General features: G+C 39.2%; 1 protein-coding gene across 1 annotated transcript in view; it reads left to right on the forward strand.

Annotated features, from left to right (window-relative positions):
• Positions 1–34: 34 nt before the first annotated feature.
• GRM5 (glutamate receptor, metabotropic 5) overlaps positions 35–15,642 on the forward strand; it is a 276,118-nt gene continuing 260,510 nt past the window's right edge. The window contains exons 1-2 of the mRNA XM_009881188.1: positions 35–360; positions 8,140–9,021. Of these exons, the coding sequence (XP_009879490.1) occupies positions 8,343–9,021 (679 nt within the window). The 5' untranslated portion in view covers positions 35–360; positions 8,140–8,342. The remainder of the gene's footprint in view (positions 361–8,139; positions 9,022–15,642) is intronic.

Here is a 15,642-nt window from a genome sequence, read left to right on the forward strand (position 1 = left end):
ACGCCTCTTGCAAATGAGACTTGGGCGATGCTGAGAGAGCAGCGTGTTGCATGGCGTGTGTGTATGTGCATGCATTCGCGGGGGTCGGATACTCGGTCCTCAGCATTTGCCTGTGATCAGAAGAAAACAGGATGTGCCCATAGCTGGAGGAGTGACAATGCTAGCTGAGTGGGGCTCACCTGCTGGTGATCTTTGCAGAGGCATTTGAGGATTATTCAGCTCCAGAAGGTCTGTGCGAGGAATGCTATATCTGCCGTGGCTGAAAATAGGAGGTCCCTACCCCTACCCATCTTGATTATTGCCACCAAAAGGACCACTTTGCCGCCACCGTAGGAAGAAGCAGTCGCTGCCACTGACAAGGTAATGCTGCGAGTGGGAGCGGGGATTTATGTGCCCTGGGTTGCAGGCAGAAACCCTGTGGATGCAGGAGGAACAGTTTCCCCTCCCTCCCTCCCTCCTGCTTTTGCTCCGTGCCCTGGTTGCCGGGGGACAAGCACGGGTCCTGGGGGGCAGCAAGCCAACCGGTGGGGTGCACTGCCAGGGGCTGCCGGGGCATCAATGGGTTAGTGCACTGGAGAGCAGCGGGCACTGACCCCTCCCCAAGAGCAGGATATGTGTGAGTCTGGGGGGGACTGGGGTACTGCAATACCTGGGCTTAGTGGTGTGTGTGATATAGCCCTTGTATTCACCAGGATTGTCTTGCCAGGAAGGGATAATGGAAACGGGGATGTATTTATTTTCCAGAGACAGCCAGGCTTAGCTCAGCCATAGACTTTTCTGTGTGACCTTGGGACAAATCACTTTGGCTCTGCTCAGCGAGTCCCATCTATTCCTTATTTAATAATCGGAGGTAATGTCTTTGTGTGCAAAAATGATTCATTAGGGGTTGAGAGGGACAGCGATACCACTAGCCAAGCAGGGAGACAGAGACCTAAGAAGCAGTGTGTATGCACATATATACGTCTGTATTCACAGCCACTTAGTTGTAGCAGCGCAGGTAGCTATGCTGGCAGTTAACCTTGCCCAACAGTTTCCTCTAACACCCAGCTCTATGCATTTAATGTATTTGTAAAAAAAAAAAAAAATGTGGTCCTGCACAGCTAATGTGGCCACCATGGCAATTTTTACTACTGGCTGGTTTTTAGATTATTTTTAGGTTTTTTTTCCCCTTCCCTAAAGCCGACGGAGAGGCGAACGCTGGCGGCGGGCGGGGCTCAGCACCAGGGACAGCGCCCGCCCCGCCGCTGCCCGCTGCCCGCTGTCCCGCTGTCCCGCTGTCCCGCTGTCCCGCTGTCCCGCTGTCCCGCTGTCCCCCACCCCGGGGCTCCACCGCCCCGGTAACCCCACTTCCATTCGACCTCCTCCCCGAGAAGGGCTTTCTGGCGGCGGTGGGGATGACTGGGTGTAGGGGGATGCCGGTTGTTTTTTTTTCTTCTAGTCTTGAGGACGAAGTGGGGGGATCATCTTGAAAGCGGAGTGGCGGAGGACCATCTTGAAAATGCACCATTCTAAACAATCCTGAAAGGGAAGAATGTATAGAGGAGTTAACTACCAGGCTTTTTTCATTCTCTATGACTTTTTTTTTTATTACTGTATTCCCAAACATTTCTATCCCATCCTAATATTTTGTGCATTCTCAGATACTTTAACTACATGCTAATATTTATGCTACACGATGCCAAGGTTAATCACTATTTCAAATGATCAGAGACTATTTTGGGAGTCTCTATGGAGTTCTTTGTCATTTTATTTGCCAACCTGTTTATGGCTTTTTTTGATATAGTGGTAGTACTGGAATGCCACTGTAACACCACTCTTGTTGCGACTTGCTAGAAGATGTTTTTTTTGGAATTGCTCTTGCTTTTTCTTGATCAACTCCTCCAGATCATACAGTTTTGTTAATTAATAAAATGTCTAGGATTACAGCTGAAATCACACCAGAGCTATTATTCCTGCATCCTATGGTATAAAGGGTTTTTGGTAACAGCAGCAATAAGCAGTATATTTAGCGGAATTGCAGAGATAGTCTCAAGTTTTGCTGGGATGTTAAGCACCTACATATTAAAATCAAAATTGTTTCATTAACCAGAAAGTGTGTGTGTGTGGGGGGGGGCATCATATGGGGAGAACTTCCTGGGATTGCTAGGGATCTTGCTGATAATTATAGCATTCTGTGTTTATTATCTATGAAGGCATGAGAACAGCACACTAGTCTGTTCTTTTCAGTGGCTGCTCTGGCCAAATGGGTAAAATTCTTCTGTGCTGCTTAGTTTCCTCCTATTTCTGAGTGGAATTACAGAAAGCTGCTTCCTAGTCTCTCCTGTTGTATAATGCTGTTTCCTTTGTCAAAGGGCTTGATCCAAAGCCTGCTGGAATTCACAGAGCTGATAATGCAGTGACTAATGGTTGTTTGATCTTTTTAATCTTTTTTTTTTTTTTTTTTTTGGTGAATGGAAAATTTAAATGCAGTAGAAATCTCAGAACAGTGTGCTGTTTCATGTTTTTCAACTGAAGACCATTTGAGGGCATCAGGTTCTGTGTGATCAAACTGAATTACCCCCAAGGAGTGGGTGTGTGGGACCTCCTGCAAACTGAGCGTCTCTGTAGCATTGGGAGCTAGATTGCCAAAATAGCTTGAACCCGATGCTTAGCATTTGCCATGCCAATAGCCAGCAGAAGTGAGCACAGGCTTAGCATTCTGAAGGTACACCTTTTCCTCACATTGGTCCTCATTGAGATGAGCCGAGAGGTCTCTGTTATTCCGGAATTGTTTTTCTAAGGCAGTTCCATCTTTTGCTATCCGAAGTTCTTCACTATGCGATAAGAAGCAGGACGGACTCTGGAACAGGAGTTCTGTTGCTGCTTGCAAAGGTTTTGTCTTCTGTAATGATGAAATCTGGAATAGTTCCTTGGGATATACTGATTTGATCCATATCTATATCGACATACATCATCTCGTATATGGCATTGAATTAATTGCAGTATGTACCATAAATGAATGCCTGGAAAGCATTTAATCAGCAGGTACATGGCTGTAGGGTATACAAACATAGCATGTAAGTAAAATTTGCCACTACAAATCAATGGATTTTGGGGGCCTAATTTTTTGTGATTGCTCTGATCTGGAAAATCCTTTAAAGAGATGAAAAACTTTAGACAAGTCTTTACAGGTTTTTGACCAATAACATTCTTCATGTACTTGACACTGAGCATATTCCTAAATGCTTTCCTGGATTGGACCATAAATTCTCACACCATGGCAGCACTGTTCTGTGATTCAGTAATATGATATTTTATTTTTGTTATTTAAATGTGCCTGAAGACTTAGAGACTATGAACAAACAGGCTGCAAACTTACAAAATTGTATCAAAGAAGAAACCCGAACAAAAGTAATGCTCTTTCTCTCTCTTTTTTTTTTTTTTTTTTCCCCTCATACAAAATAGACTAAACCAAAACCTTCCCTTTGCTGGGTTTGTGTTTTACCTATTAGAAGCCACACAGCCAAGAGAATTCAGATTGCAAAAAAGACAGGTCCTTCACTCTGGGGTCACTAGTGGGCGCTGCTATAATAATGTAAGTCACAGGGGGAAAGGGTTTCATTCTTAAGGTTTAAATGCAGTCACACCTGCGGCAGGAGAAGCCCTTAAGAAAAGTCAAACGTGCCCCATGTATAAACACTCAACCACGTACACAGTGGAAAATCAGCCTTTTGTGAACTACTGTTCATAGTTTGATTTTTGATCAAGATTTAATTAATGCCATTAGATATTAGGTCTCTTTTTGTTTCTTTTGGTCTGTACAAAGTGTAAGTATAGACAGACTTGCATTTGAGGTTGAAATAAATAAGTTTAAGAACTGCATGATGTTTCATGGAATATTACAGGTGCTCATTTTCTACTCGGTTAAACCTCAAAGTGAAGTAGCTGGAACTCTGCCCTAAAGGAACAGCTGAGAATTTCTCCTGACTGAGAATGGCATAAAGTTTTTACTGCCAGAGAGAGCAGAGGTTATAGGAATATGTCCAGTGCTTCATTGGGTCTGTGTTTTCAGTAATCTGTGTAGCCCTTAAATTTTTGTCTAGGGCAAGACTGAGCAAAGGACAGATAGGCAGAATTATCTCTCTGCCTTACTACTTCTGCAGTTGCTCCAAGTGTGAAACTAGTGCACCAGAAGACTGAAACTGAAGTGTCTGTCATCTATTGTTAAAGCATGTGACTTCAGGATTAATTTATAGTTAGATCCACAGCTGAAATGAGCTAGGAACCTTGATACACCAGTAATTAAGTGCCTGATGCCATTTTTCCTATGTTGCAGTAAATTAGGAATAACTCCCTTGATGCTGAAGAAATTGAACAGTGTGAAAAGTAAATTTGACCCTAAGTGCTGTGCATGTTGATTTGCTTGTCCATCAATTAAAACAAGTTAATGCAGATAAATTATTAATTAGGAAACAATTCCCATTACTTCATGCATGCATTTAAGAGTTCGCTGTCTTTGATGCTGCTGATACCTCTGTTCTCAGCTGAAGGCTATAGCAGGTCAAACTCCCTTTAGGGTTATCCCTAACAATTTAAACAGGAGTTATATTTAAGCTTATGTAATTTTGCTTAATTTTATTTTATTACTCATCCTCCTTGTAATAATAAGCTTCCTGTGGTAGGAAAGAATGGTAATCAAAATGTGGAGTGACTTGTATGTGATTCTCTTAGGACAGAAGAACAGTAAAATTGTTTATTTGAACAGTTCCCTTGGCTGCCTTCTCTTCAGGAAGATGTTCTTCAGGAAATGTAATTAGTGTGCTTAGGCTATCAGCTCTCTGATCAGCCATTTTGGCCTAAAACGGGATGTGCTACTGTGGCATAACCAGCTGTATCCAGTGGAAGGATGACAGGCAATAAGCATAAATTGAAACACAGGAAATTCTGTTTAAACATAAAAAAGAACCATTTTTACTCTGATTGTGATCAAACACTGGAACAGGTTGCCCAGAAAGGTTGTGGAGTCTCCATCCTCAGAAATATTAAAAACCTGACTGGACTTGAAGCTGAGAAACCTGCTTTAGTTGAACTTGCTTTAAGAAGGGTGGATGGACCAGAAAACTTCCTAAGGTGCCTTCCGACCTCAATCATTCTGTGATTTTTAAGTTTGTGAGAGCCATAGCAAGCCCATAGAACCAGATTGCTATTATACAAATCCAAATCCATTGAAATTTAGCAGGCTCACTTAACCATGTCAATATAAACTCCAGGTTGTTTCACTGCATCGTGAAAGACCACAGAAAGCATTGACTTCAGATGCTTTGGATATGAGTCCTAAGCCTAATACTATAGAACATAAGCAGTTTTCTTGGTGTAATTAGTAAGAGCTTTGTAAGTCTCAAATAAATTGACTTTCATTTTAGTACAGTGGAATATGTAAAGAAAGTTCGTTACTTCTGGAGTAACTGCATTCTGCATCTGGCCCCTACTTTTGCCTTGAATGTTATGGGGTGGAAGGATTTGATTCTTTTCAGAACTTGCTTTTGAGCCCTAGGAACACCCTAGCCATGAGATCTGCTGTTATTATGGACCCAGAAATACAAAGGAGACCTTCAGCTTTACTTCATTCTTTACTCTGTAATTTTATACTGATAGATAAAACTGTAGACAGAGAAGAGCAAACAGATATTCTTTGGAGTGAAGAAGATAAAAAAGGCCTTGCTGCCCTCTCTTTATCATATATCCTGTATGGAAATTGTTTAATCCATAGACATAAGACCAAGAACAGTATTACTAAACTTGACCAGAAACCTGGTCAATGTGTGTTGTAGAATTAAAATGGTGGATGTGGATTGGATTTTTTGTTTTTGTTATACAAGCCCACCCCGATCCTCTGAACTTTCTCTATTTGTACATATGCAGCTGCGCAGGCAGCTAGGTTATAAAAAGGCATCTAATTGTATATCCAGCTACAGTCTAAAGCAGAGCTGGCATTTGTCTAGATATACTTGTGTTCTGTACATGTACCCTTAATTTGGAAAGCTCAGAAAATAAGCATTCATGGTTTTAAATAACAGAGTACTATTTCTTTTCAAATGTTAATAAGTTAGTAAATCATTAAAGATATATTTTTTTTAAGTGATAATACATTAAATTAACTGGAAGGATAGGAATTTAATAGCAGTGATATTGTACAAAGATATCCTCTGTCATTCATCCTTCGGACTGTTTGCAAATTATACAGTACCGTCTTCAGAGTCATGGAACAAACTATTGGAAGACATAAGCAGTAGTGATATTCTGTAATTAGAGACTAATTAACCTGAATTGAACTGCTGTTATTCCTTAGTGGCAAAGGGTTGCAGTATTGATAAACTAACGTTTCACGGACTAGAAAAAAACTTCTTGAAGTTTTCTACAGTTGTCTGAACCTTATTTCATTATTAACACTTTCTATTACTAGAAATTAATATTGCATGAACCTATTAATATTGTAATTAATATCACAAAACCCTTTCTATTCAATGTTTTCTCTTTTTAAAGATATGGATTTCATTTGAGATTATTCACTAAAACTATTACATGATTTCCTCTGCGTAAATAGTTTACAATTCTAGATGTCTAGGCAAAATAATAACTAAACAAGGCTAACATGAAGCAGCAAAATGTTTTTAGGTTTGATCTTCAGAATCAGGAAAATTTTCACTGTGGTACTGTACTGAATGACCTAGCTGTGAGGGGTGAACTCATGATCAAAATACTGCTAGATTTTGAACCTGGAAGAAACAGAGGTAGATCTCCTCTGGCAAGGGCTTCTATCACTTTACAACATCTAAGCGTTATTAATGGTTGATAATGGATTAGAAATGACTGGTGGGTCTGAAACGTATAGAAATTTCTATATTCTTTTCTGTCACTCAAAAGATTTATGTCAGTAAAACTGAGATCAGGATGGGTCCCAGAATTTTACATTTGTTTTGTTAGTAGTAAAACCGGGCATGTGGTTCACTACGTAGCTCAGCGTCTTCCTAGATTTAATAGCGTGCCTAACTTTCTGTACTAGGAATGGATCCACTGGCAGGTGTAGAGCAATAGATGATACTTTAATGTGCTCAGGGTTCAAGAACTGGGCAAACTACTGTTTAAGCACTATTTAAATCCAAAAGCATGCTGCTGCAAATCCACTGCTAGGTACAGAACATTTGCAAGTACATTTTCAAGTTCCATTAACCACAGCCCAAGATATGAATTCTTTGTTGATCCTTTTTCTATCTTTTTTTTTTTTTTTTGATCCTTCATCAACACTAAAGCTGAGTGCAGATTGCATTGCAGACTATCAGCAAACATAGCAGATCAAATATTTTAGGCAGTAACGCATCTGGATAGTCTCTATGTTGACTTCTTTCTATCAGTGAAGTCTGTATAGTTATCCACGGTACCAGGATTTGCCGAATTGCTTATTGGAGATGTTTGATTTAAAGATATAAAAAGAGGAAAAGAATTTCACTGCTCTACTGTTTTAGAATTATTGTTCCTCTGCTGAAATATTCTCTGCTTAAAACAAATATGAATAAAAAAAATCAGTTTTCTTAATCCTAACTTATTTTAAAAGTTGCTTTATGTTGTGGCTCACAAAGAAAAACAGATCTACAGATTTGAAGAACCAGATTCTGCATTGCTTAGAATATTTCAAGAACAGCTCTGTTCATCAACAGCAGATCCCTAGTGCTGTGAATGATAACATAGTACAGCCCAACGTACATTAGTGTGACATATGCATTTGTGATATAGAAAGTGTCTGAAAGTAAATGGAGTTGGTTTTGAAGACACGCGTTAGAAATGGCAATATCTTTCTTCTTTGGAATTAAATACTTGTCTGTCTTTTGTGCTTTTGAAAACATTTCCCAAAAGAGTTTTTAAACAAGACTGTCAAAGAGAAAGGCACCGATTTATACCAGCAGAAGCACAAGCCTAAGACTGTGAAACACTGAAGTACAACAAAGTTTTCCAGCTTGAAACATGAGGGAAGCAAATGTATATAGGAGACAATGCATTGCAGCCGTTGACAGCAGTAGGAATAGGTGCAATTTTAGAACAGATTACAAAGCTGAATTTATAACTATTTTTAAAGCTTTTTCTCTTATTTATTAATTTTTTAAGGTTATGAGGATTATGATCACATGTGCAGCTCTGCACAGCTGTCCACTTGGAGATGATGGTGACTCCTTAAAGAATACACGCAAACTCCTGGTTAACGATCAGCGTTGTGCTCCTTTTATCCAAAAGATTTGATAACTGCTTTTCACCAGCTCTCCGGTTTTGTTCCATCATGTTGTCTCTACCAGCCTAAACCATTTCCTAAAATGGTCCTTTTGCTGTTCCTTGCAATCCTACTATTGAAGGAAGATGTCTGTGGGAACTTTGGGCTTTTGGTTTCTGCACAGGCCAATGAAAGAAGGGTGGTTGCACACATGCCTGGTGATATTATCATTGGAGCTCTATTCTCTGTCCACCATCAACCAACTGTTGACAAGGTTCATGAGAGGAAATGTGGAGAGGTAAGAGAGCAGTATGGCATTCAGAGAGTGGAGGCAATGCTGCATACCCTTGACAGAATTAATTTGGACCCCACGCTGTTGCCAAATATAACGCTAGGATGTGAAATAAGGGACTCCTGCTGGCATTCTGCTGTGGCTCTGGAGCAGAGCATTGAGTTTATAAGGGACTCTCTTATTTCATCAGAAGAAGAGGAAGGGATGGTGAAATGCGTGGATGGATCTTCATCTTCTTTCCGCTCCAAGAAACCCATTGTTGGTGTCATTGGACCTGGCTCTAGCTCAGTTGCTATCCAGGTCCAGAACTTGTTGCAGCTTTTCAATATACCTCAGATTGCTTATTCTGCCACAAGCATGGACCTAAGTGACAAAACTCTGTTTAAGTATTTTATGAGAGTTGTGCCATCTGATGCGCAGCAAGCACGGGCTATGGTGGACATTGTCAAGCGCTATAACTGGACCTATGTTTCTGCTGTACATACTGAAGGTAAGAGGTGGTGTTTTTTTTTCCATATAAGACTGCCTTTGAACTACTTTGTTGGGTCAAATAGATAGATGATGATATTTTGAAGTTGTTTGTTTTTTTTCCAATCAGTTGTCAACAGTATAGACTTTTACTTTACTTGATAATAACTTCACATTCTCTATGGGGCTGAAGTAGCATCATGTTGATGGCTGAAAACAAAGTTTGAAATACAGCATTATGTGTGCTCTAGGGCCACTTGTTGCTAAAAGTGCTTACTCTGAAGTCTCCTAAGTGACCTTAATTTAATTTAGTCGACATTTATTTATTTTTCTTTATCTACCAATTAGTGTGTTTATGTAGAATAATCATTTTGACTATATTAGTATCAACGGGTAATGAGAAAACATCTGGTCTTCCTAATGCAGAAGGAGCTAAATCATCATTTGAAACTGTAGCTGAGTCAGAATGTGTTCCTGCTTAATATCTAAGCCACAGAGGTACGAATACTAGAAAACATGTAATTCTGGCTAATATTTGAATGCAAATTGTCCCAGAACCTAGAGACCAGAACTGTTTCTATCCTTTTTATGGTATTCCATGGAGTACTGCACCCACTTCTTGCTCTGCATCTGGCTGTTGGTTTTGGGAGTGAGCAAAGGAAGTCTCCTTGAATCTTCTTCACATGCTTACGTTCTATCAGGTGTCCAGAAAATCAGAACTGTGTGCTAAATTGCTTTCCTCTTTTTTTTTTTTTAATTTTAATTAGAGCTTAAGCTTTTTACTCAGTGTTCAGATTAAAGTGAAATGCTATGGAAAAACTTACCGGATTTCATTCTTAACAGAGTTGAGTGGGTTCATCTTCCTATAAGTGACTAGAATTTCATATTACCTTAAGAGGCGGTTTCACCAGCTCCTAATGACACTACCATTTAATGATTTTTCTGGAATTGGGCTCTGTGATGAATTTTGTGATCTCATCAGGTCACCTCTGTTCAAACAGACAAACTCCGAACGGAAGGCTCAGAATATGATCTGGGAATGAAAAATGTTATTAAGAGATTGAGTAGTGGTGGCGGCATTGCTGAACAGCAGCAGATGCTGCTGGCTATATTACAACCAATAGAAAGCAGATTGTCCTTCCCACACACTGAGTATGCTTCTCTGGCAGACTTTATACTATTCAAAGCCCTTTTTGGGGAGATGCTGGTCCAATTCTAGTATGTAGAGATCTTTTCCCTCCTACAGATATGTAGGGAGCTCGTTCTGCAGTATTAAAAAAAAAAAAAAAGAAGTTAGAACTTGCATGCAGACTGTTGCAATCATGTTTCCATCATGGTAATAAAAGCTGGTAAATAATGCAGCCTCTTTTGTATGGGGATGCATGAACATATTAGCAGTTTAATGTAACGGTGTATAAATCAGTCTACGTCACAGCATGTAGTGAAGGTATTCTGTGCCAGCTGATGCCTTTGGCATGGCTTGGTGTACAGCCTTCACTTCACAAATATGTTTGAAAAACATCATGGTCAAAAATAATGCCACTGATGCATCACATTAAAATAAGATTTTATCTCCTGACTACTTTTGATGACTCGTCTAATTTTTGCTATGAACAACGGTTACATCTCTGCTTATTGAGAGAGGATGATTATATATTCAGTGTGGGAATTGTGAAGCTTATATCAAGGATTGATTCTGCACAGAGTGAGAATACTTACTTTTACCGCTTCCCGTGGACACTCTGTTTGGAGCAGATGGTAACATATGGCATGTTAATCTTACGGCAGAGGAACTTTGCACTGCGCATTGGAAAGAAGGGAATAGGGACACAAGGGTTGAAGCTGGAGATAGCTACTATGGGTGTGACGAGTAGTAAATGTCAGAGGAGTTGAGTGTGAAGAAGGAGAAATGATGAATGATATATCTAGTACAACATGTGCCGCCTTCTGCCGGTATTAAAGACGACAAGATACGTGGTAGGTTGTTAATACCTGATATAATTTATGGCATATTTACAGCAACATAACTCTGGACATGAGTGAACAAAAACATTAAACCTGGCTTCTAGGAAACTTATCATCCTATGATCTATTTGCATAGTCTGGTCATGATGGTGAGTGTGCTCTCCAGTTAAAAAACATCACACAAATGTTTTCTAACAATGAAACAGATGGCATTTATAATGGGATAGAAAAATACAAACTGATCAAGGTATTTCTTTGAAATGTGACAGTGTCTGATGTTCTGGGCACTTTCCAAAGAGTATGGCAGATGTTATCCCTCCCAGTAAAAGAAAGATTTTTAAAAGAACACCACAAAAACCCCTATAGATGAATGCTAAAGGGAAGGAATTGAGTAAATAAGCAAAAGAGATATTATTTATTGATATTAATTTTATTTTTGTAATTATTTTTCATTTTAATATAGTACGTTTTTACTTGTAAACATTCTGAATATGCCCCTCTACTCAGAATCGTACATTCATAAGTAATACTTCAAAATAGGAAAAAAAAAGTTGTTGAATCCTATTCCTTACAATTTTTATCGACTTAGGATCTTGCCCACCCATTGAGAGTAGTCCTTTCAGTGCCTCTAGTAATTCTGGCTATCTACATTCATTGTATTTACCTAATCTTCAGGCATTAGACATACTCTTCTGAAATATGATCTTTGGTTTCTGGGAAGGATTTCCAAGGAGAGGGAGGCTCCTCTCTGTCAAAGCTGGACTGGGAGAAAAGAAGAGGCAGAAAAACCTTGGTTATTTCATTGCTTTGGTAGTTCCATCAGCAGATAAAGGCATAGGTCTCTCTTTGGTCTAGTACAAGAAAAGCCTGGCATAAGTCAGTAGCTTTGCAATAAAAAGCTTCTTGTTTGAATCTTTCCTTCTGCACTTACTTATTATCTGTGTCTGCAGCAGATTAATATTTTGGGAGGTTGATCTGAAGTCGTGTTGTTAAATTCTTATTCCAGACTTCCAGATTTAGAATATGCAAAAATTCTGAGAGATTCTTGCAAGCTTTGCTCCTTTGACATTTAGCACCATGGTTTAATCTAGGTGATGCCTTCAGGTGTACAAGTCACCACTAAGAGTAAATTTTTTTTCCTAGGAATGGGAAGGTATCAAACAATATTGTCAGTGAAGTTCTTGTAATTTTGAGGAGGAAGTCTCTGCAATCCAATTAATAGGAAATATGAGTAATGTATTAAGGATATTTGTCATAAAACAACAGTCATCTCCACTTACTGCAGTGTATTTTACATATGCCAATCAGAAATCTTTGCAAATCTTACATAGTCTTACGTTGTAACTCCCCTTGCTCGGCTTTGTCAGGAATGATATGTGACACTGGTGTCATTTTCTTCCCCCACTCTCCAACCCTTTCTTGTATTTAACGGTTTGTGGGGTTCTATTCTGCACCAATCTGCCTCTAAAATGACCCTTTTTCACCTGCCATCAGGGCATTTTTTAAAAAAGCCTCAGCAGTTCTGAAGTGCAGGTCACTGCATGGCAGGGAGGTAGGCAACGAAGGAAACTCTGGTGGGAGACTCCTTGTACTGAGGACCTATCATCTGACAGTCTGAGGCAAGTGCCTTCAACTTTATGAATTGCTACAACAGGCATGCAGGGTGTGCTGGAGACCATTTTATTTGAAGTTTGCATAGTGATCTAAATCTTTCAGCTGGCCTTCCAGGTGTTTTTTTCCACCACTGTGATAGGAGCAGAGCTTAAACAAACTTTCCTTAAACTTAAACCAACACTCCACTTCTTAAACCAATTTTGCAGACACACAGCCAGTCAATAACGCAGCCGAGAACTCAGTCTGTGCGTCTCTCTGAGGCAAAGTAGCTCAGCAGAGAGAAGTCCCCTGGTTCGGTGCCCCAGTTTCTCAGAGCACATTAGGGAACCCTTTTAGCTCATGTAACAGTTGCCCACCTACGGAAACACACATAGAAGGGTGTAGAGAGGAACATTTGTGCCTTTATCTGGATTTTGGGTGGTGATGGTTGGCAGCTCAAGCACCCCTGGCCTTTTGTCTCAGCCTTTTCTTGCTTAACCACTTGGCACCACAGCTAACCAGAAATGGTCTGGGAAACCAGGGGGAAGCTGGCTGTCTGCTGCAAGAGACAAAGAACTGTCTGTTTACCTCGTTTCCCATATGAAAGCATTCCCGGGTCTTTTTGAAAGATCAGAGAAAAATATATACAATTTTCCCTTCTCCCATCATTGCAGTTTGAAGGCCTCATTGAAGGCCCATTTGAAGTCAATACTCCCCTGTTGACTAGACTGACATTTGGATCGGGCCTTCCTAGTCAGAAACAAGGTCAATCCCTGAGAGTCCATGCTTAAAATTTGCCTGAAGCCAAATGAATTAATAATTTGAAAGGCAATTTTCATTGCCATTGGAAACCATTTATTTCACCACTCTGAACAGAGTGAAGAGGTGATGTATGCTGGAATAATAGAACTGCACAGAGGTACAATTGAAACACAGTAGGCCAAATTTATTGTGGGTGGCAAGGGATAAATTTCACTCCATTATGTAAAAGGTGTGATTTACTTTTGTACACAGCCTTAAGAAAGAAGCCACTTTGCTAACATTTTCTTTTGAGAGCTCTGCAGGTAAACATTAGATCAAGCTCATCCTCAAAGTTCTCTCTGTTTAGCATCACTTTCCTCCATTTAAATTTATCATAAGTGCATGTAAAGTGGTGGTTCACGTTCATTTTCTTAGGATGTACCCAGGCAAGCATAACAAAAGCGGAACCTTTTTTTTTCCCCTGCAGATAAGCGTTATTTCACACATTTCCTTTCATATATTTTTTGAATGTGCCTGGTTACAGGACTATTTTTGCCTACATCCTTTGCTACCAAGTAAAGAGCAAAAAGAAAATTAGTCATAGACTGTGAGAATAGGATGGAGAAATGAACGAAAGAGCTGCAACAAGTTGACTTTAAACCTGCTACTTTGAACAAATTATACGACGTTGTGAAAACTTTCTTTGAGACTCTAGATTTTTCTCCTTTAGATACAAAAACTACATCATGGTGAGAAATACTACTTGCTTTTCATAAAATAATGTGATTAAAAATTATATTAATTTTATTTTAAGCATAGGTGATATTTTTTCATGGTTTATATGGAGAAAAAAAACCCCATATAAATAATGTGCCCAAAAAGGTGATTGCTAGTCCTTGAAAATATTCTCAATTTCAAAGAAAATTTATTTCTAAAAATCTGTTTCTGAAAGTTGAAGAATGTCCTTTCTAAAGACTGGAGAATGATTCATTTCAGCAAAGTTTCATTTTTGGTTTTGGGAAAAATAATTTCTTGGTTTTTTTTATTTTTGAAATTACTTTTCTTTTTTATTTTTACAGAATTTGAACTGTTTCAAACGTAAATGTTGAGATCAGGATGATCACAATTTGATATGCTCTCAATCACAATGATCTTGTAGCAAAAATAAAAAATATCTCTCATCTGAAAGAACATAGGGGAAATGGAAAACCCAGTTCCAGTCCTATCCTGTTGAGATGTTTGCTCATTTCTATTGAATGTTGACATCTGAAACAGAGGCGGCTTTTTTTCCCCCAATTTCAAATATTTATCCTAGCATCGCAATTGTGAAAAGTGAGCAAATGCTATCAATCAGCTGGGAGTACTGAGACAGACAACTGAAGGAGCATCAAGTTAATGTTTACTTTGTTCTGCGGTGACTGACTAACCAGACAGCACTTTAACATTGCTGGCAGACTGCTCAGGCCAGACATACCCACTGGGAAGTATCTTGACTGACAGGAAAATACAAAATGAGGTGTATACTCTGGAGTGTAATGGAGATGAAGATGGCTAAGGGAAATACCATGAGACAGCAAGGAATGGTGAGCAAGAAAGTGTACTATTCTAAAGTTTTTTAAAAATTCACTTAGAAAGGAATCATATAAAGGTGGACTTAGCTAAAACCAGAACATTTTGTTCTTCAAAATGGCACTTTGCTTCCTTGGTGTAGGGGCTTTGAATGTCACTTTTTCTCTCACTTGGACTCTGTAGGTACTCAATGAAAGTTGCAGTGTCATGAAACTTGCCTTCATTGAGAAGAAACAGTGGGAGTCCAGCTTCATCTTCAATTTTTTTTTTTTTTTTTGCCTTAAGCATAGAAATGACACAGTTCTTGTCCCCATCCCCAGGGTGCACGTCTTCAATCAGGGACGGATCTATCAAGTTGATGAGATATGGAAATCTTTCAGGAAACAAGGTTTCACTGCACAGTGCCTGCTGGGTCAGATCAGTTTTATGAAAGATGGTCCTTCTAATGTGTGCCATCAGACGACCATGGGTAGTGACAGTGGGTCACTTTTCTGTATCCCCTGTTCATATTTCATCTTTGAGATGAAAGAATATATGCTACAGGAGTGATTAGAAAACAGATATTCCATACAACTGAAAAAAAATGTTCCTGAAGTATTTTTTACCCCAAGTCAGAATCGAAAGCCAAAATAACATTATTTTGTAGTGAATTAAAGCTATGATAAGATTCAAGACAGTAAAAATAAACTGCTTATCTTGCGGTTATATTAAAATAGTTGATAATAGGTAACTTTATAAGTCAAATGGAAACTTCATTCAAAAAGCTGTCAGCTTT

The sequence above is a fragment of the Charadrius vociferus genome, unplaced genomic scaffold (genome assembly GCF_000708025.1).
Source record: "Charadrius vociferus isolate BGI_N301 unplaced genomic scaffold, ASM70802v2 scaffold1, whole genome shotgun sequence".
In the NCBI taxonomy this organism is placed as follows: Eukaryota; Metazoa; Chordata; class Aves; order Charadriiformes; family Charadriidae; genus Charadrius; species Charadrius vociferus.